This window comes from Cloeon dipterum, chromosome 3 (assembly GCF_949628265.1).
Source record: "Cloeon dipterum chromosome 3, ieCloDipt1.1, whole genome shotgun sequence".
In the NCBI taxonomy this organism is placed as follows: Eukaryota; Metazoa; Arthropoda; class Insecta; order Ephemeroptera; family Baetidae; genus Cloeon; species Cloeon dipterum.
Genome location: NC_088788.1, coordinates 18,601,528 through 18,623,446, shown reverse-complemented (window position 1 = coordinate 18,623,446; position 21,919 = coordinate 18,601,528). Strand labels below are relative to the sequence as shown.

Genomic DNA, 21,919 nt, shown 5'->3' with positions numbered 1-21,919 from the left:
ATTTCTGTCAGAAATAATAATTTATTAGGCTGTTCAGTGCAGGTACAACAATCTGTAACCATTAGTAACTTGAAAACTGAATATTACGACAATGCTGTCTGAAAACACCTTTATAATCAGTCTGCTTTCCACGCCTTTGGTTTCAACACCTGCATAGACGGCACAACATTTCAGTGTGAACGTATTCCACGTCATTGAATGAGTATTCCAAGACATTTCCTCTCGTATTCGCAACAGTTAAGAACTCATTTTCCAATGGCGGACGTTATAAATTAAAAATGAACGTTTAATCATCTTTAACTACAACTGGTTTGGTTCACAAATAAATTACTACTTAACGCTAAGTATAATGATTCATTTTAAATTATTGGATTGCTTCTTCCCAGCGTGAGGGTAATACATTCTTTTAGCAATTTTAGGGTTTTCGATCATTTGACAAAATGCTGTGGAAGAGGCAGTAACAATGCGTTAACAGCACATCAACTTGAAACAATAATACCTAAGGCTTACTCTGCCGAATTGATTCGATTTGGGGCTACGGATGGGTCTGTTGCAAAGATTTCCAAGCCATGTCAATAATGCCAGCAATATTAGCACAGCCTAATTTGAGTGCATCGAAATGTGTTTGGTTAAGTACAAAATAAGTATGCAAAATTTTGACAGCATTTGGTTTCTTTCTTCATTCGGTTTAACGCTAATGTGTTGTAAAATTACATCAGGCAAGCCTCAGTGCAAATCGTCCAGGGGTGCTCACTTGGAACGGGGGCTGTACAAATGTTTTGCGGAGTAGACACGTTACAAGGCCAGGGCATCGTCGAGAAGTTGAGCGTGCTCCTTCAGATGCTGGTTCTTGCTGCCAGTGGCGGGTGAAGCAGCGGTCGGCCTTCCTGCGTATCTGCAATTTCGAATACGTTCGTGAGTGGTGTGGGGAAGCGAAAGGCGGGCGACAGATACAAAGCAAGAAACTGAAGTAGTAGTAGTAGTGGGATCAACAGAATAGCGACAGAGCAAAACAAAACCAACACTATATTACGGAGGCCTGTGCATGTGAACCGCTCACCTAATCAGTCTTTTAACATTAGGTTGCTCGCCGCGAGCAGTGTGCTGCGACGCTTCCTCTTTAGCACTTCTGCTAAACACACCGACTAAAGAGCTAAAGATTCCAGATTCGGTTCCACTTGCTCTGCCGCTGTTCACACAGATGGGTTCCCAGTGTTAATAGGGGAAGGAGATTAAAAAATAAATCTAAAATCTTAAAAAATCATTCCTAGGAAGTTAGTAGAGTTAATTAATATTAAGAATTATTGTTGGGTGCCAAAGAGCGCATTATAGGAAGGATTTTGCGTTCCTGTCCTTTGCCTGAATGAAAATGGAAATTTCTTGTCCTGTCTTGCTTTGATAACTAAATTTCTTATTTCTCCTATTTATCGGGAAGCAAGCAAAAAATGACTTACGTCACGACACGCGTGTTGTTCAGAGCAGTGTTGAACCTGGGCTGGACGTACGACCAAGCTCCTTGGTTCTTGTGCTCCTCCTGGACCCAGGTTAGCTGAGCGTTCGGGTATTTGGCACACTCCCGCTTCACAAGGTCAAATGGGAATGGAGAAATCTAAATGCACCAGTTAAAATTAAAACAAAGATTCATAAAAACGGAATCAAAATTTACCTGTTCAACCCTGGCGATGGCGATGTCATTGTCAAGTTCCCGGGCGCCACGGGCTTTCTTGATGTCGTAGAAGACCTTTCCTGTGCAGAACACCACCTTCTTGACAGATGATGGGTTTTGACTAGCCACTCCAGTCTCAGGAATCACTCTACAAATATTTTTAAAATAATCAGTTGCAGGAAATAATGGGTTTGGTATTCACTAATATCCCTGTTTCCAGCTGCTTTTCATGACATTGAGGAAACTCCCTGACACAGTATACAAGTAGATTAATTCATAGGTATGTAAATGTAATACTTAAACAAAAACGAATGCAAATTAAGCGGGGACAAATCTATAATTTTTGGCTGATACTGGATTTAAATTTAAGTGTTTTTGGTTAAATGCAGAATATGTTAGTAGAGTCAGGGAGGCGCTGCAATAATTGTACCATCATAATTAGCGAGCTCACACAAATAAATATCAGATTTTCATCAAAAATTTTAACTTGTTTAAAGTGAAATTTCAAAACTAATGACAGAAATTTTGATAAAAAAAAATCCTAACGTTGATTTTGAGACTCTTGCTAAGCCCAAAATTACATTTCTACATGAATACGTTGATATGTATTGCAATCCTTGATTAGAAAAATGCCGCTTACCTCAGGAATTCAGAGCCTTCCACCATTTCGTCAAAGCTGGACTTGGCCTCAGGGTGGCGAAGCAGCGATTTGGGTGTCATGATGACGAGCGGCTTGCGGAAGGGCAAGGCAATCTGCCGCCTCAGAACGTGGAAATAGTTGGCAGGGGTGGAGCAGTTAGCCACGATCCAGTTGATGTCATGCAGCTGGCGAACTGCGAACTCCTCGCTCTCTGGAGGGAAGTAGTCAGGGTCGTCGGACGACATCTGCAGGAAGCGCTCCAGACGGGCGCTCGAGTGCTCTGGTCCCTGTAGGTAAAAATGGTCAGTTGTGAAACGAAGAGAAAAAATATACGTACCATTCCCTCAAGGCCGTGGGGAAGGAGCATGACTAAACCAGACTGGCGAACCCACTTGGCCTGGCCAGAGGAGATGAACTGGTCAATGATGCACTGAGCCGTGTTGTTGAAGTCACCGAACTGCGCCTCCCAGCAAACAAGAGCGTTGGGGTTCGTCATTGAGTAGCCAAGCTCGAATCCTGGGGAAATTAATCAGTTGATTCAGGATGAAAAGCATAAATAGTGACTATTTATACCAAGCACTCCAAACTCGGAGAGTGAGCTATTGCTCACGGTGTACGGAGCCTGGTCAGGGTAGAGGAAGCAGAGTGGCCGGTAGGTCGCCTTGTCAACGAGCTGGTGATGCAGCACATGGTGACGGTGGCTAAAAATATTTCCATTGAATTGTTGTTAATTTTATCGTTTATAACAAGAAAATCCCGCACACTGACCACTATTAAAATTATTATATTTTTTCATAAGACACACGCAGACTTTCATGAAATTAGAGGTAAATAACCAATGAGGAGATTTTAACTAGAACAATAGATGAGCTATAAGGATTTCTATTTTCATTTGTGAAAAATGGCCAATTATTTCCAATCATTGTTTAAGTTGGAATACAGTCTATCCTTGACAAAACGAATTGATTGATTTTTTTAATTTTGAGAGTCTGAATTTATTTACGAATTTTTTGTTTCAATTGATGTTTATGGTTGTAATACTATAATGTTCAATGGAGAATAAATGATCAATAAAAAAGTACCTGAATGTACCGCGCTCCACATCCTGTCCACTGAGACGGACATGGATGCCCTCCTTGAGGAGAGATCCGAAAGCAAAGCTTTCAGCCATGGCCCAATCTGCAATGCGGGCTTCGACCATCTCCATGCGGGCCTTGAGGATTCGCTCGAGACCCCTGTGGATGACGAACTCGGCAGCGTTGGGAGGAGGAGAGGAGAACCGTTTTCCAATGTGCACCAGGGTGTCTTCCTTGATGCCAGTGAGGGACACCTTAAGAGGGTCCTTGCCCTCAAAGAAGCCGGACCAGGGAGAGTCAAGCCAGTCCTTGTACTTAATGTGCGTCTCCTTACGGGCGTTGGTGTACGCCTCCTCGCAGATCTTTTCATACTTGTCAGCGACATCCTTGACCTCCTCAGGGGTGACAGTGCCCTCCTTAATGAGCTTTTCAGCGTAAAGTTGCAGGCCAGGCTTGGTGTTGCGGATTTTACGGTACATCAACGGCTGCGTGAACATCGGCTCGTCGATTTCGTTGTGGCCATTACGTCTGTATGACACCTGGGAAGCGAATTAATTATTATATTTGGTGGGATGAATGGAAGCTTGCACTGTTACTTACTAAATTTATAACTTTGTTAGATGTACATGCAAAATCCAAACAATAAAATTCTAAAAAATTTTGTGTTAAATGCATTAATTGTACTGTTGAGCATAGTTATTTTTTCCAAGCTTTTGATACGTGATTTTTTTTCTTCTGAAAATTTTTCTTCCAAAAAATCAAATTACAATAAGATGTATGCATCATTCAGAATTTTTGATCTTTTGAGCAACGGTATAATTTTGAAGTGACATTAAATAGGGTTTCTCTACTTTTCATGCTATTCTATACTTCAAATTTTACTTTAAAAATATGGCCATCGCTTCACTTCTGCGCACCAAGATGTTTGATTTAAACGCTAGACATTTGTCCCTAAAGCCGCTGGAAAAAAATGCTTACAATGTCAATGACACAATCCTTGTGGAAGGTTGCACGCCACTCGGCAGCTACATTACAGACATGGATCACAGACTCAGGGTCGTCGCCGTTGACGTGGAAGATCGGAGCGTTGACAACTCTAGCCACGTCTAATTATTCGCATTTGATCAGTTCATCTTCAGTTTGGCGCATTGTCATTATTACCTGTGCAGTACGGAGAAGAGCGGGAGTGCCTGGGATCGGTGGTGAAGCCAATCTGGTTGTTGGCCACAATGTGGATGGTTCCATGGGTGGTATAGTCGGGCAGGTCAGACAAGTGGAAGGTCTCAAACACGATGCCCTGGCCGCAGAAGGCGGCGTCACCGTGCAGAAGCATCGACATGACTTTCTTGCCTTCGCCATCACCTCGGTAGAACTGTTCGGCGCGAGTCTTGCCCTGCACGATGGGATCGCAGGCCTCCAAGTGGGACGGATTGGCGACCACAGCCAGTCGGATGTTCTTGTTGGTAACTCTGTTCAGACGCTCGATGTAGGTGCCCAAGTGGTACTTCACGTCACCAGATCCCTGAGATAACAATGAAAATTAATATACTCATGGCGAGTTGTTTGAAAAGCTGGTCATACATCATCAGCGGCTTCAAGACCAGCGAACTGGGTGAAGATCTGCTCCAGAGGTTTGCGGCAGACGTTGGCCAAAACATTGAGGCGGCCTCTGTGTGGCATTCCCATCACAATCGACTCGACGCCCAGCTCGGTGGACTTGTCGATGAGCTGCTTCATGGCAGGGATCAATATCTCACAACCTTCGAGACCGAATCGCTTTTCCGACGACCACTTGCGAGCCAAGAATGCCTCAAAACTGCCAAACAATTAATGAAACTCCCTAATCCAGCGTAGACTTTAAAAGACGTACCCAGTGGCTCTGGTGAGACGAGCCAGGATGAGACGTTTCTGTTCACTGTCCATCTCCATGATACCCGGAGTTTCGAATTTCTGCCTGATCCAGTTACATTGCTCCAGCGAATTAATGAACATGAACTCAACACCGATATGCCGGCAGTAAGCGGTTTCGAGGCGCCGAAGGATCTCCTTCAGAGGGAGGGCCTTATCCTTACCGCCAATATACGTCGTGGATGGAAGTTTGAAGACGCGGTCCATGTCTCTCTCCTCTATGATATGCACAATGACCATTAGATTGATATCAATTTAAACTGCTTTAAGGAGAAAAAATAAGTAAAGACCATTTCCAAAAGTAATGTGAGTACTTGGTTAAGCAAAATCAAACTTTTTCAATGCATGTCAGCAAATAGTAAGAGAAAATCATAACTGTGCCACAAGCATTATGTTCTCAGTTCCCTTACCTCAATGCACCAAACCAAGGATAACTTTAAAATGATCATAAGTGAAATAAAGGGCAGAAGTGAGGCAAAAATCGAAAAGTTCAACTTAAGCTTAACAACAGATGTCCATTAACATGCAGAATATAAATAAGGTCCATAATAAGTAATTTGTTCGAAATCGGGACATTATAACAAAAATTCGATAACTGAAAAGAGTGCAGATTCGTAAAGGAAACGCTGAATTGTGCTGAGCATACACATGTAAATTGGTGCAAAAAGTGACAAAGGTACGGAATAGCACAACTTGACAAACGAAAGAATGGTCAAATATTTAAGTACATTTTTGACACATTTTTTTGTTACATACGCGACATAAGAGCTGCAACTTTCCTTTCCAGGTCTGAATAACTTGTGCTGGCGGGTAGCTTTTCTACAAAAACAATTTTCATGCTGACATCAACTGGATTTTGAAAATTCAGAAGCTGTCGTCTACTCCATGCCCATAGTAAATTGCCACGAGTGGCCCAAGCTTACCGTCATTTTCTTTTAAAATTTGACATGCAATATGTCCGTTTAAAATTTTGAATAACCCACCCCTTAAACATGCGTGAAATCAATGTATAAGAATTAAAAACAAAATAGGCCAATGGTTTCGTCTAATATAGTAAGAGATTTAGTGCTAATGAGAATCAGCGATTTGACTTGGTTGAATTTTGAGATGGTGCAGAGGTGCAGTTTTCAGCAGCTGTGCATTTTGGTGCTAAAGCCGAGAAGGAACGGCAAAATTGAACCAAGCCACTGCAATACAGAATTAACATAGGAGAGTACAGTACCATGAATTAAAAGAGATAGAGAAATATAAGTATATGAAAGTCATTAGATTTTAAGGCTAATGGAAATCTTACCGAAGGAATAATGATTATAGAGTAATTCTGGAGGAATTCTGTCATCTAAATCCGCTGAGGAGATGCCCAAAGGATCAAGTTTAGCGATATGATGACCACGAATCTGTAGAGAAACCACAGCAACGTTTTTCAGCTCTAAATCATGGCTCAAGTCAGCTTGAGTGATTTTCAGCAACGCCTCAATAGCATCGACCAAGAATGCAGCATGTCACAAATCAGAACAACCCATTCACCTCAGAATGAAATCAAGCCAGCCGTTTCAAGCGCCAGTTCGTCGCTAGCTGGTGATTTTTACTGTACTTTGATAAGATCCAGAGTTGTGTACCTGAAAAGCCCGGAGTGCAAACAAATGTGCAACCTACAACCAAAACTAAGTTTCCACATGCAACCGAAGCCCAGGATAGCGCGATTGAACATGGCCATTTTGCTTTTAAAAGCGATAATCTAAGTGATTTGAACAAATCCCGATTTACGTGGACCTGGGGCGAGGGCGTTACAGGAGGGGCTCAATAATGGACACTGGCAAAAATGCTTACCTTGCTCAGCGTTAATTTTTTCAAGACTTAACGCACGACACAAATTTCGTGAGTGCGCAAACGTGTTAATTCACCCCGTTATTGGACAGCAAACATTAGTGTAAAATCGCAGGAAAGTGGTCTTACCCAATGATGACCCTTTAGTCATGTAGTTTCGGACTACAAGCTCGGGGGGTGCGCCTTTTCGGTCGCTGAAGACAGCATGCAGGTCAGCGTATTTTAAGCCAAGAGGGTCCACAGCTGCTACGTGGTGCCCCCGGGCCTGTTGGGAGGGACGGTCAATGGAACCAGAACAAATTTTTAAGTATTCCCCCGAAATTGTTTCAATGATTTTGACTTAAAACACTTTCGCTGGTGCACAAAGTGATAATGAAAATTTAACTTGGGCAGATTAGCGATGGAGGGGTCTGTGACGCGGGATTTTATATCAAATTATTATATACATCACACAATGAATTCAAACTAATACTTCAGAGGGAAAATCAAACGGTTATAGATTTAAGCTCATGCAATTGATAGTTTAGAGAATTAACGGTTAAAATGCAAAATCACATTCAAAGGCTACTCCTACAATGCATATATTTAAAAAAAAACTCTGGATGAGGTGATGGGTTGTTGTCCTGAGAGTCGATATGGAATTGTGCCACAGTTTTGAGTAAATACTATTCTAATCACAACGGTTAAAACATTAAAGGCACATGAATATATATAATATGCAGCATTTTTTAAATATGGATAAAAATATGGACGAATGTGACTGCGAAGTCGAAAATTCACTCCAACGACGGTATGATTTTGTTGTCCAGTATTTCGGTTTTACCTGGTACGATCGGATGATGGCCTGAACGGCCAAGTGGTCGTCGATAATTTTCTCATCCACCTGACCTCCAAGGGCCGATGAGCCGCCCAAGAAGGGCGCCAAGGAAGACAGGGGAGCTTCGTTTCGACCTGGCAGTGCTAGCGAAGGTGGTGGCTGGTACGCCTGACCAGGTCCAGCGCCCGACGATGAGTTTCGGAAGAAGACATCCCAGGACTGCAAATACAGATTTTATGTAGTTCAGTTTAATAAAATATACACCCGCAAGTAATTAATGAAACGTGTTCGAAAAAGCAGAATTCCTCTATTTGAAATTAGCTTGTGATTTTTTTTATTTGGCTCAGCAACAAAAGCCGGACATTTTAAACCATCGCTGATTCAAAATTCTCTGCAGCTAATACTATGGAATATATTTTGTTTTTAAGGTTGAGAACTGCTTATAAGGCCTGAGGGGCAGAAACAGCTACTGTTAAGTACAGGGGCGTGTTATTTAATATTTTATTTTCAAATTTTCTCTAATAGCTAACTAGCCTGAATTAATTTTCGCGCAGAGTTTAGCAAATCGTTTATTTTTAATTCTAACATATTTAAATTTTTGAAACCGGAAACCGGTCTAGTGTTAATTTTATTAATTCCTTAGCGGATAAAATTGTAATTTTATCTTTATCTCAAAATCTTATATTTTTTAACTTTAACTGAAAGAGGCAGAAATTGTTTATTTCACACTCTGATGGTTTTTTATTGACTTTGAAAGCTGTTAGGTGTTCAATGAATATTCGTCTCGTGAGGCATAGAAAGGGGTCACGCGGTCTGGGCTCGGCGTGCGCGCCGATCGATGCCAAGCAGCCAGCCGGCACTGCAGCCCCTACGTATATGCCAGGTCCTCTACTATTTCGGTCGAGCCCAGCTGACTTGCATGGCATTTGATCGCCAATTTATTGTGCAAGCACGTTGCATTTGCGGGGGGGCAGGCAGGCTAGCTCGCGCGCTCGACACGGACGACCCGCGACAGCCGAGGAACATTGCAAAACGCTAGCAAACAAGCCCAATAATTAGTCGCGCCTGCTCCGAGTGAGATAACGAGAGAGACACAGTTGCGTACTTTTGAGGTGGCTGGGTTATTTTGGCACCGTCTGACGTAAGGCATCGATTTTTTCGCGCAAAACAAATAAGCGCGAGCGAATGCCTTCAACTTTCAGCGCTCGCACATGCATACCTCGGGACCTTGACCCTCGGACAATCTGCGTTTATCAACATGCGTATCTTTCAATGAAAGGCGAATGCAAATAATTGCGTGTCTCCAGACAGCTCAAGTGGATAATGAGAGACAGGATAATATTAAAAGAGCACACCTCTCAAGAATTGAAAGAGGATTGTCATTCGCCAGTAAAAGTGGCTAAATTGCATATGCATGCACGAATGTCGACGAAAGAAAAAAAGAACACCATTGAAACGAGCCTTTCATTTGTTCAGAAAATGTGCAGCGAGTTTGGCGTATGTTTGTGTGAATCTGGGTCAAGCTGCTCTATGTTTTGTGCATTATATTCTGATCTATTAGAAATGTCTCTCTTTCAGAGTGCAGCTGCCCGCTTGGAGGGTTACATGAATTGCTGCTATTAGCTTTTATTTGCTCTAGGGGAGCGAGCTCATCGACTCGATAACAACTCTTACTGCACTGTCACTATCTGGTCCAAAGAAATGCCTCAAACCTTGGCTTTCGAGACTCATCTGAGATAAGCATGCAGAAGAACGCACCAGCCGAGCGAGATTTTCGTTTATAACCCCTTATCTGGATCTGGATATATCTGGTTCGAAGGTTATCAGCGTGACTTGATTATTTATTTTCTATTCACGCCGAACACGGATTAAAACATTATAGAATACTAACTTGCAAGGAGTGAATTAGTAATGCATTTTAGTTTGATTAAATTATTTGTGAGGTGTTTGCAACATTACAGTTTCGGCATAAGATACGAGTTGTATAATTCAGCCCAAATATATAATTTAATATTGCTTTATTTATGGTGAAGTAGTTAATTTCAGCCTCAGGCAATATTAATGATCACGATTCATAGGAATGTGTGGATTTCCAACCATAAAGAGGTTATCGAAGGTTGCAAACGCAAAAGGAGGTAATCGCTAATCTCTAATTCTGTCAACATTGAATAAACCCAAAAATCCGAAACGCGCTCTATTTAAAAAGCAGTCACGCTCAACGCACGATTTGTGCACGTTGCCACCTTCACTCTCGAGCTTGTTCTCAGGCGCTAAGTGTAATAATGCGTCTAATTGAATCCGCACATGCAATGTGTGAGAAAATTGAGCAAAATAATAATTACAGTTCACCTACAAACTCTACTCATTTGTATTCGGACACTCCTTTGAGTAATTTTCCGCTAGAAATTATCGTAATCAATAAACTATTATACGGTGAGCCGGTTCTATCCACCTGCTTTCATAGAAAGTGGCAGGGTGACGTCAACTTTTCGAGGTACGTGTTGCGCAATTTGTTCGAGGCTGCTTTAAGTGCATCAAGGAGAATGGCCCTTTGCTTTAACCACGTCAGAAGTGATTTTGTGGTCGCACAAAATACAAACAAGAGTAATTTCGAGTTCTTTAAAGTCATCACAGTAAAAAAAACACTGGAGAACTTACGCAGAGCAAAATCACATCTAGTGAATAATTTATTACTATTTTTCATTGTTAGAAACCTGGATTTAATTAATTTATAATTAAAGAATAAAACAAACCTCAAGTGAAAATTTGTTTTCAAGAGTCCATGCAAAATAGCCAGGAAGTGTCAACTATTTTTATGCTGTTCTCGCAATCAAGTTTGTAACAAAACTTTGTTGGACGAACCATAATTTTAGTAAAATTAAATAAACGAGACAAAGCAAATCTAGATATTTCTATTTTCTATGGTAATTATTTGATTTATGATAAGAACAGTACGTGGGGTCTTGAGGGTTATCACTGTTCTGCGTTTCCAGACCGGCCAATCAGGACGGGGAAACGTGAGCAGGCCCCCATTGGAGCGCCGACGTCACTAGAATGACCTCATAGCTATGCAGCAGTGGTGTTAAATACCAGGATGTCGTTTGGAATTTCCCCGTCTCTAATAAATTTGTGACCGCTGTACTCAGCTATAGGTCGCAATGATAGACAAAGTACACACGGAGCTGAGCTGATTGAATTTGAAAAGGCCGGGGGTCGTGCGGCTTCAACAAAGTCTGCACTTAGATGCAGGCTGAACGCATGCCAGCTGCAGCAGTTCCAAAATTAATTTTGCACAAATGATAAACAAACTAACAATTCTTGGCTGTGCGTAGTGCATGTTGCATTTGGAAATGCTTGTTGAGAAACACCCACTTGAGTTTAAAAACATAACGTCCTGGTCCCGGTAAAATTGCGCAACGTTCAACAAACACCCAAATTTTCATTGTTGTATTGATTGTTGAACTTTTCTTGCAACAAGGAAATTCATGTTTGGTTGTTGAAAGTTGCGAAATTTTACCAGGACCAGGACGATAAAATATTATGGTCTTTATCATATCCATCTATCCAGTCAGAAAAACCATTACTGGTTATAGAACTTATCTCTTACAACATGTTAGACAAGTAACAAAAATGTGAGATTTTTTCAATTTTATCATTCTTACCGCATGGACGCTCTTGGGGTCGGCCAGCCAGGAGTTGTACATCTCCTCGACGTAACTTCCGGAGCTTCCGTTGAGGAAAGGTTCCGAGGAGACAGGAGCAATGTACCATCGTTTTGGCGGCGAGTTGAGGATGATCTTGTTGGGAGCAGCCGCGAGCCACGAGGCGAACCTCTTGGGGGCAATTTTGGGCACAAGGGGGGCCAGGGGCACCAGGTTGTTGATAACTGTCCTTGCACGGTGCATTTTGTGTTAGATTCCACGAACTGCCGGCGATTTGTTTGGTGCGTGAGCTATGATAAATATGGTGACGTCGCTTCCTGGCCGCTGTCCAGAATCGGCTATTTTTATTTAACTTTCAGGTTCTCCTCTTGCTGCCACACAGATGCAATGTTCTCTTGAGGTGATTCTGTTGGCAAGCGATAAAAGTGATAAGAAAGTGGGGAAAATTAGACTGTTTTTCATTTTGATGAGGAATTACAAGAGTTAATTATTTTTTGGTGAATAACACCAACAAACAAACCATGATAGCAAGTGCGACGTCAAGGTAAAATGTAAATTACATTATTATGTATAATTAATTTTAAATAAAAACTTTAGCCTCAATAATAACCCTAAAAATCCGTAACATTTATCATAACATTCAAGAAAGAACTAAAATTGTATAAGAATGTCAAAAATATTCTATAGAAATCGTGAGTTTAGGGAAATTCCTTGACACTTTTGAAGCCTTATCGCATTTGCCAAACTATGAAGAATTCTATTGCATAATGACAAAAAGAGAAATGAACAGGCACAACAACTTAAAGTCGTTCATTAATTGAAATATAAAGCATTAATTTTCAAGACTGAGCATCTGTTCAGTCGATCAATACATAATATGTAATTTAGAAATTTATCAATGTAGCTCGGACGAATGATAGTTTTCGAAAAACTATGGATTACTCACGCAAGCAGTCATTCAACGAAATAAATAGTTTAAAAAAAGAGCTGCAATGCACCAAATAAACCAGGTCACACCTTATAAATGTAGCAGCCGAACCTTTCGCTCAAAACTCGTCGGATTACTCTGGCAGAGAAGGATCGAAAATGTGAATGTGGTAAAGGGACTAAAGGGCGGGTGGCAGAGGCAATGAGTGTGATGTGGTGGGAGCCGTGGGGAAATTCACGCCGACAACTTAAAAGGTTTCCATGTAGTTGTAATAAAAAAGATTATTCTTAGTAGTGTACGTCTATTTTATTATTGGTCAATATGTAGTTAGCATTATTTACAATTTACTTAAGGAATATTTGCAAGCTTAACTAACTTATGAAAATGAGAGAAAAAAATTTCAATTTCATAAATATAATTTTTTATTTTGTTCTTTGATCGTTGCAACAAGGTTGGCAGAACTGATTTGGAAAAAGGGCGTTACCATGAAGTTTGAACTTAAAATTATTTTGTTTATTATTGTGCGTAGAGAGCTTATAAGCTCCCTCTCTAGTTGTGTGTGTGATGTTCATTGCGACCGTAAACGCTGAATTTTACAAAATTTAAGAAGTCGTCCGATGATGACCTCTTGAGTGTCTTCAGGTGCGAAAAATCCCTAATTTTATTGTTCATTCTGCATTGTGTTACATATAGGTAAAATTCAAAGCAAAACCGGTATGAATGTATCTATGTAACTCTTGTATCATACTACATATTCATAACATTATTTATCTATGTACATATGTACATAAATATGTATCAATGTAAATAACTACATTACACTGCAATGTTCATTGGAAGGTGCCTTCATGGGGAAATTTAAATATTTTATAAATTTCTCAGACTATATATTTATTAAACACCCAAGTTCTAGTTGCATTTATTTACGTACATAATATGTATGAAAATTATACCTAAACTCTCATTTATATTGCGAATAAATGAAAACAGACTTCATCCTCGTTGTTATTCCCATTATGAACACAACCTCGAGTGGTCGCCTATTTTTAAAACTAAACTCATTATTTCAGATTGTCAACAAACATTATGTATACAATGAGTGCTGATGCTGAAGAAATAAACGTTGACATTAGGTAACTAATTCACATTTTTCAAACATACATTGTTTCAATCATATTTTTATTTCATTTATTCAAGAAAATTATCAAATGGAGAAATTGATCTGACAATGATCAAATACCAAATTTGTGTTGTTTTAATTTTTAGAAACAAATACGTTATATTAAAATGAATTATTTTCATTAGAAAATTTCAATATATAAATTTAAAATTACAGCAACCTCCAGGAAATAAGATGCCCTTGTTGTTGTTCTGCCACGTTTACCTCCGCTGAAAAACTGAGGTTACACTTGGCTGATGTGCGAAGAAGAATTGACAATTTAAAATGCTTTGCCTGTTCTCAAAAGCTTTACAACTTACTAAATTATGATGACCACTTGAAGATCTGCAAATCTGCGTTGCTCGTTAAAAAACGAGTGTTTGCATGCAGAACTCTAACGCCACAAGAAAATCAGAAACTCAGTCCAACCCAGAGCCCAGGCTTAAAAGTTGTGAAAATTCTCGACAACCAGACTAAGGATGCATCTGCAAAATCATTTAAAATTGTTACTCCAACTATCATTGCTCCAATGGTGGTCACTGGGAGAAGTGGAAAGAGGAAAATGGTAGTTAAATTAATGTCTCGGATCCTAACTGACATGATTTTGTAGGTTCAAATTTTGAAAACTACAAAGGAGGAAAAGAAGGATTGTGAAGCAGCTGCTTCAAAGAGACATAGAACTGCAGAAATCGGTACAATTTCTGATGTGAAGTTTAACAGAACTAATGATTTATCCAAAGCTAAGCCAGAACTAACAGAGGTTCTTCAAGTGGATATTTCTAGCGAACATGATTATGATGTTGGCAACCAAGGCATACTTGACAGTCCTAACCTGATCAAAGAACCTGACCGAGAAGATTCTGCTCCACCTCCTGTTGCAGATGGTGCTACAAAACCATCTGATCCCCCTCCTTCCAAGGTAATTAATAATCTATGAAGGAACTTTTTCAAAATATTCTTTTCCAACAGATCTTGGAAGCCAGCCCTGTGGAACAGGACACAAAGATTCTTCTTAAATGCAGTAAATGCTGCTTTGCAACATTTGACGAAAGACTGAAAAATGCTCACAGATGCTCAAAGTTGAGTCAACTAGAAGTCCACATGTTGGAGGAAAACTTGCATGTACAAATGGAAGATACTGACCCCCTCGCTGAGACGGCATCATGTTCTGTTTGCAAGAAGTACATCTGCCATTCCTTGATTCCGCTCCATGAGATAATTCATGATAAAGGAGTTCCAATCATCTACTGCGACCCCTGCGGAGCAGCCTTTTTAAGCGAAGAATCGTTTAAGAGACATATTGAAATCTCAGGTCACAACCATGAAGAGAAAAATGTTGCTGAAGAAATTCCAGAAGTGGTTGTGCTTATTACTGAAATGAAGGACCCCATCCCAGACGCTTCAGTCAAAGAGGAGAAAAAGATTATCAAAATCTCTTCTACAAAGATTGATTGCGCCTTTTGTGAGGCAAAGGAGCTCACTATATCAAGCATGGGAAAGCACTTCGCCAATGCACACACCGATGTGGAGAAAGCCCTAAACGAAACACCTGATGGTAACCTCATTCCTAATAATCTAAATATATGCTTAAATTATTTTTATTTAATTTACAGAGTCTGATGTTTGCTTGTCACACTGCAAGATATGCAAAGAAGACATCAAAGACGTATCCCTACACAACAAATTGCACAAGAGTGGCTTGAAGATTTTTAAATGCGAACACTGTCTCAAGAAACTTGTTTCTCGAGGTAGACTTGTCAATCACCTGAGGACCAAACACGATTTGGCAATTACTGTCAAGGGCGGACACACCTGTCCTGATTGTGGGAAGTGTTATCAGAGCAGCAAATCGTTACTCATCCATGCGGTTGCCAAGAATCACGCCCCGCATCTTGTCATGGGCAAAGCTATTTCCCACTGCATTTATTGTAAGAAACGTTTTTTGCGCAAGGGAGATCTACGGACGCACCAGAACATACACAAGAAAAACGGCGATGCGGTGCTCTTTGAGGAAGAAGTACCAGTTGTTAAGAAAAAGACGGTCCCTAAATGCAACGTCTGTGACAAGAAATTTAAATCGAAAATAACTGCCGAGGTCCATGCGGTCGCTATGGGCCACATGAAGGGCTATGAATACATTGAGCCGTTGACGTGCACCATCTGCCAGAAACAGTTTGCCAAGAAGAAAGAATTTGACAGGCATGTACAAAATCACAAGAAAAAAGGAATCGAAACCCAGGAAACAAACTGCGACATTTGTGGCAAGGAGTGCTCCACAGTGGCCAATCTCCAGAGGCACGTAGGGATCCATTCCAAGTTTTCTTGCGTGCAGTGTCGTTTGCGGTGCTCCACTGAGCAAGAAATGCTGCAGCATGTGGCTGAAAAGCATCCTGAACTTCCAGAGCTTCTCAAGTGCAACTTTTGCACGCAGTATGTATCAAGATTATCAAATTTAATAGTTAAAATTTATAATTTGGACCCTGAAATGAATAATATGTAGCTTAAAAGTATCAAAACATTGAAGACAAAAGTAAAAACCTCTGTAGATTAAGTGAGAACATTTTCCAATAACGGCTAATGTTGAATAATTTCAGAACATTTGTGCTGACAAGGATAATTAATCTTTAACCCGATAATTATGGTATTTTTAGCCACCTTTCATTAGTGTTTGATAAAGGATGAAAATTTGCCAAGGTTTGATTCATTAGACTTTAAAAAAATTTAAACTGCCATGATTTCTTGAAAGTGGTGTCTGATTTAGATTTCAATAAATTTTGCAAACTCGTTCCCTTCACGTTATTATATTTTACGAAAATAAATCTTATCCTAAGTCATTTGGCTATGTTGAATAATTAATTTTACACACATTTTCTAGTTTGTTAAATCAGAAAGAGTTAAACATACGGAAATTACCTTGATTCATGGTGACTTGTCAAATCCGGCGACCTTTATTATACACGTTGTTCACCCTTTTACAATTTTTTACCACTGCTTTCTTTAATCATTGCAGATACTTCTTGGAGAAAGAGGCGTTGAGAGTACACTGCCAATCTTTGAATCACATCGAAGCCCAAATGAACGAGTCAGTGTCGACGTCATTGGATCTCTACTTCTGCGAATCGTGCGAAGAGAACGTGAACCTCGATATGAAGGAAGTGCACGAAACCATTCATAGGAGAGGCGTGGGCAAGTTCTTCCGGTGCAGTGGGTGCAGCAAGATGTTTTGCTCTACCTCCAACCTGGCCATGCACGTCAAGGCAGAGCACAAAAATGCTGAAGGTGACCTCACGTTCCAATGTCCGTTGTGCTTGAACGTCTTCGACACCGTGAAATCGCTTAGCTCTCATCACCAATCGCACCTCTCACTGTCGGAAGGGGCGAGACACCTCAAATGTACCTTCTGCAGCAAGACCTTTAGGCGCGCTGGTGACCGGCACAAACACGAGCTCATCCACAAGGGCATTAAAAATCACCAATGCACATTATGCCCAAAGTCATTCCGACTGGCTTACATGCTCGTTCTGCACATGCGGACGCACACTGACGAGCGGCCATACCCATGTTCCGAATGCGGCTTGGCTTTCAAGTCAAACAGCAGTATGAGGAACCACATGAGAAGCAAACACAGCGATGAGAGGACGTACCTTTGCACTTACTGCCCAAAGGCATTCAAGACGAGAGCGGCCCTGGTCGCACACATTGGGTCCCACGAGCAGCTCTTCAAATGCGATGACTGCGGACGCACATTCCCGACGAGACATGCTGCCATTTGCCACATAAGGAAACTTCACCTGGACAAGAACAGAGAACTTTTCCAGTGCGTCATCTGCAACGTGGTCTATGGGAGGGCTCTGTTCCTTTCCAAGCACATGAAGACTCACGCCAAGCTGGACGGGAGAGATGACCTCGTGCAGAAACTTATGGAAGTGTCACATGTTTCAGAACAAAAAGAGTCAAGTAATTCATGCTCTCAAATCCAAGCTACCAAGCGAAAAACCAAGAAATGACTGGAGTGAGCTGTTCTTGATGCCAATAAATGCAAAGCTTTCATTGCAAATGTTTATAAGAATTGTTTATTTGATGCTCTACACTGTGCGTCACACATCCACATGTTCCAGTTAAAGCCCAGCACAATATTTGACTGTTTTGTCCAGTTGGCAACCTTCAATAAATTATAGTTCATATTTAGCAACATTAACAATTTTTTTTGTGTGTTACAAGTACACTTTTTAACATTTACAAAAAAAATAGTACGTAACAAAATAATCAACATAGCCAACACAGCGCAATCCAGGCACACAGTTTTCACTCCGCATCATCCTCGACATCTTCATCTGTTGTGAACTCTGAAAGGTCGCTTCCCTCGCCCTCCTTTTCTTCCTCCCCTTCAGGGAAATCCCACTGGGGATGATCGGTAATTTCTTCAGGCGCCTCTTTAACATCAAGCTGGAAATTCAAATTAAAATAAATTTACTAACCCTCTAAAGAAAAATTACCTTAATGTCATGAAGCTGATCAAAGCCTAGATATGAATCGGAGCGTAAGCAAACTGTGAATGTGTAGACACCCGGCCACCTGGGAGCAGTGAATTTCAGCTGAATCTCCTCTGTGTCAACTAACGCTGTCACGTGGTATGGTGCAGTTAGAAGAGTGTGGCTCTTCCTATCGCTAATGTAAACCCACCAGTACTCTTGCTTGTCCTGTGAAAATAGACTCGTTTAACTCAAATCAACAACTATTTATCAGAAATCTTACCTCTGGGTAGAGCGGGCAATGAACACTGTGCGAGGTTTTGCTTCTTCCCTCTAAGACTTTTTCTCTTTTGGCTAACTTGTCCTGGAACTTCTCCCACTCTTTATCGTCATCATCAACATTGGACGACTTTTTTTTGTTTGCCGGCTCATCGTCGCTGTCTACTGACTGCTCCGCTTCATCGTCAGACAGTTCACTATCCTCTGGATCCGCTGACAACTCTGCCTTCTTTTCCTCCTCCACTTTATCCAGACTCTTCTTGTTGCTCGATGTTGTGTTTGGTGTCGCAGCAGCTGGTGCAGGCGCGGCGGCAGCGGCGGTGGTCGGTTTGACCGCACTCGGTGCCGGCTTCTTTGAGCCCTTTTTGCTGCTCTTCTTGCCCTTTTTCTGCTTCAACCATGCAGGGGGCTTTTTCACCTGGGCGGCATCCTCTTTCTTCTCGGTCTCCTCTTCGTCTTCTTTCGTTTCATACGCGGTTTTGTCGGGGGCTGACTCGTCACCGAACAGGACTGCCATGCTCTTACGCTCTAAAATCACTGTGACTGTCACAATAGCACCAGCAGTGTAGACGGTTGGCTCCTCGTCGTCGATAACTGAAAGTTAAAACCAGACAAGTTGAGATAAATAATGCAGAACAAAAATTTTACACAGCAATTTTGACATTTTACAATTAGATTTAATATCACGCTGGAGGGACAGATAAGTTTTTAAATTATAAAAATTTAAAAATAAATTGATAACCAACGTTTGTGAGATGGTTGATATTTAATTTCTGATAATACTGAAATGGTCAAAAATCTATCTAGAAGTTGCACCAGATATAGAATTCACATACAGACGAAAATAAAAACATGTGGGAAAATAATTTCCACCAGCAAATTAAAAGTATCAAACTTTCTCAAATTTTGCAAATAAAATCCCCTCAAACTGCATTTTAATATCAAATTCAATGTAAATCTGACTAGAAAATCCAGAAGTCAGGCGGTGATAAAGGAAAGGTGGCGGAAATGTACCCTGGACGTTTCATCACATAAAAAATAAATAACACACAGCACTCACCTTCACATCTCACTTGGAAATCAATATATGGCATGTTCCCTAAAACTTTCATTATATCACTATAGTTTTCATCAGGTATGCTTTTCAACAGTGCTCTTCTGTCTTCAGCTGGTAGTTGAGCAAGTTGCTGGAGGTTTTTAATGTGACGCTGGAAAACAAACGCATCGTTTTTAGTATACAAATTCAGTATATAATAGAAGCAAACTTCAAAGTAATTTACAAATCTACCTCCTTCTTGTTTGGCAAAACTCTTTTTAAAAATGGCATCTGACGATATATTTTAATAATTGAATTAATGGCCCAAATTTAATAATTCAAAACACACACCTTCTTGGAAGAAAACCATTTGAGATTTTCCTCCTGAATGTGAGGTAGCTGACGGAGTGGACTCTTGTTGTCCCACAGGCCTTGTACAATCATGGGGCTGAGCTTCATGACGTTCTCAATGGTCTCAATCTTCGGCAGCATGTTAACTAAATAATACCTTTTAAACCCTGCCGCTTGCAATGAAAATAACACTCACTTCTCCTGGCATAAGCCAACATGATGAGCTGAGAAACGCAATTGACCATTTCTTGGATGAGGTAGGGGCACTTCTTGACTATGTACTGCCGATCGATCTCCAGCGAGTTCTCAGGCAGCAACATTCGACCCATGTGTGCGAAGAGCAACGCACGGGCCTTCAGGGAGTAGGCATCACTCAGAGGACGTTCTCGCGTCTTTTCATTCAGATTCTCGATGTTGCGAATCAACTGGGGCAGCTCAACGTTGTCCGAGGGCCTTTCAACGATCTCACTGTTGTGCTTTTTGTCATACTCGAGCGACGCTGCCAAAATCATGAGCGCCCTCTTGAGCGGCATGACCGGCGTTTTGTGGAAAAAGTAGTAATATAGTTGCTGGGTGTCCAGAAGTACCTGATCTCCTGAGTACCGAATCGACCTGTACCACCACATTCCAACAACGGTGGGCAGGGCGATCATGAACACCAGCGCGTATAAACCGAGCACCTAGGAGAATTTTTTCATCAAGTATGTGTCCTATAATATATTAAATGGGATTATATACCCAAACAGAATTTTCCTTCTCTACAATCCACGAGGGCAAGGCGATACCAAAGTTAATAACGCCAGGACCATCAGGGTTTCCATATTTTTCCCAGTTCTTTCTTGCCTCATCATCAGTTAACGCTTGGTAAGCTGTAAACAACCATATTATAAATAGTGAACAAAATATTGAAACATCGAATTAAAAACAAACCTTTATTGAGCTTCATGAAGGCTTTCTCATTTCCAGTCTCCTTGTCTGGATGGAGAATTAGGGAAAGTTTTCTGTAGGCCTTCTTAATTTCTGCTTGTGAAGCTCCCTATTTAGATTTAATTAATTATTTGTGTTAAATTTAAAAACCTAAAACTTACAGATGAGACTTTAAGGATGTCATATGGATCAAAGTTTGCCATTTCATAATCAAATTGGGAAACCTTGTAAGTCAGGAAAATAAGGAAAACCCAGCCCAAAACAATCAGCAATTTCCTACGGACAGTCAAGAGAGTTCCACATCAGTATGTTGCGTGATGCAATTTAAAAGCAATTTACTTCATAAAATTTTTAGCCCCTTTCCATGGTTCGCTGGATTCCATTATTTTTCTTTTCCGTTTGCAACCGGCGCATTGACATAATTTTCTTTCCTTCTCAGGATCTGTAAAATAAACATTTAAACAGTTACAATCAGAAAGTTAAGTCACGCACCAAGATTGGCAAAACTATGCGCATGGAGCGAAAAGGAGTGTTGTGCATTGTACCGTTATAAATCAAAACAGGTGCGAAATATTGGCAAAGAGCACAATAAATTATTAAAAAATTAAATTGATAACGTTCTAGTTTTAACGGGTCAATGTAAACAAAATTAACTATCATCCTAAAAATACAAAAATTAAAACATAAAAGCAAAATTTATTAATATTTTCATGATTATTTACCTTCAACTGTACTACGTGGCCAATAATAGTAAGTCCCGGGGACGAGAAGAAGTGCCAAAAATGAGATGAGGAAGTAGAAAAATGTTCCACCGCTCTCGTCATATTGAAACTTTTGTCCTCCCATCTTGCTCCTTTCCTAATATCTGCGATTTTTCACGTAACAACAGGGCTGTAATCGAATAAGCGAGCACACCTCATACGACTGACACTTTAAACGAGAGACGCCATGTAAATAAGCCTGGCCTGTCGTCGTCGTCGGCCGTCAGCCGTCAGAGTGGTGCTGCCCTCTTTGAAAGGTCAAGGTAAAAAGAATCGAGTTGCCAACTGTTAAGGCTAATAAATATTTCTTCTTTTTCCTAAATTTCTGCCCCTTGTGACGTTCAGTATAAAGCAAAATATTTAATTGTTGAATTTAAATTTGTTTTTTTTACATATTTTCATATTTTTGT

General features: G+C 40.6%; 3 protein-coding genes across 11 annotated transcripts; 1 reads left to right on the top strand and 2 right to left on the bottom strand.

Moving 5' to 3' along the window:
- Position 1: 1 nt before the first annotated feature.
- Nc73EF (oxoglutarate dehydrogenase Nc73EF) lies at positions 2-12,699 on the bottom strand. Of its 9 annotated transcripts, none has more exons than XM_065482340.1 (17): positions 12,614-12,699; positions 11,597-12,002; positions 7,941-8,153; positions 7,247-7,382; positions 6,047-6,109; positions 5,253-5,508; positions 4,964-5,198; positions 4,544-4,904; positions 4,361-4,488; positions 3,389-3,921; positions 2,880-3,007; positions 2,644-2,822; positions 2,307-2,593; positions 1,667-1,814; positions 1,455-1,609; positions 1,061-1,189; positions 2-895 (listed from the first exon to the last, which is right to left on the bottom strand). In XM_065482340.1, the coding sequence occupies exons 2-17, from the start codon at positions 11,837-11,839 to the stop codon at positions 796-798; spliced, it is 3,294 nt and encodes a 1,097-aa protein (XP_065338412.1). In that variant the 5' UTR covers positions 11,840-12,002; positions 12,614-12,699; the 3' UTR covers positions 2-795. The 9 variants fall into 9 exon arrangements, with proteins under 9 accessions (XP_065338412.1, XP_065338416.1, XP_065338415.1 ...); XM_065482344.1 differs by lacking the exon at positions 7,247-7,382 and adding an exon at positions 6,585-6,687; XM_065482343.1 differs by having other exon boundaries at positions 12,636-12,675.
- Positions 12,700-13,054: 355 nt separating this feature from the next.
- On the top strand, positions 13,055-17,752 carry LOC135941303 (zinc finger protein 616-like). Its single transcript, XM_065486686.1, has 8 exons — positions 13,055-13,166; positions 13,595-13,657; positions 13,861-14,248; positions 14,294-14,375; positions 14,424-14,602; positions 14,653-15,238; positions 15,297-16,113; positions 16,694-17,752. The coding sequence occupies exons 2-8, from the start codon at positions 13,611-13,613 to the stop codon at positions 17,688-17,690; spliced, it is 3,096 nt and encodes a 1,031-aa protein (XP_065342758.1). The 5' UTR covers positions 13,055-13,166; positions 13,595-13,610; the 3' UTR covers positions 17,691-17,752.
- On the bottom strand, positions 17,729-21,726 carry Sec63 (translocation protein Sec63). The gene is made up of 11 exons (XM_065486687.1): positions 21,471-21,726; positions 21,088-21,190; positions 20,910-21,024; positions 20,752-20,857; positions 20,560-20,690; positions 20,018-20,501; positions 19,822-19,967; positions 19,495-19,642; positions 18,439-19,028; positions 18,180-18,383; positions 17,729-18,129 (listed from the first exon to the last, which is right to left on the bottom strand). Exons 1-11 carry the CDS (start codon positions 21,592-21,594, stop codon positions 17,989-17,991), a joined length of 2,292 nt encoding a protein of 763 aa, XP_065342759.1. The 5' UTR covers positions 21,595-21,726; the 3' UTR covers positions 17,729-17,988.
- Between the last annotated feature and the right edge of the window lie 193 nt (positions 21,727-21,919).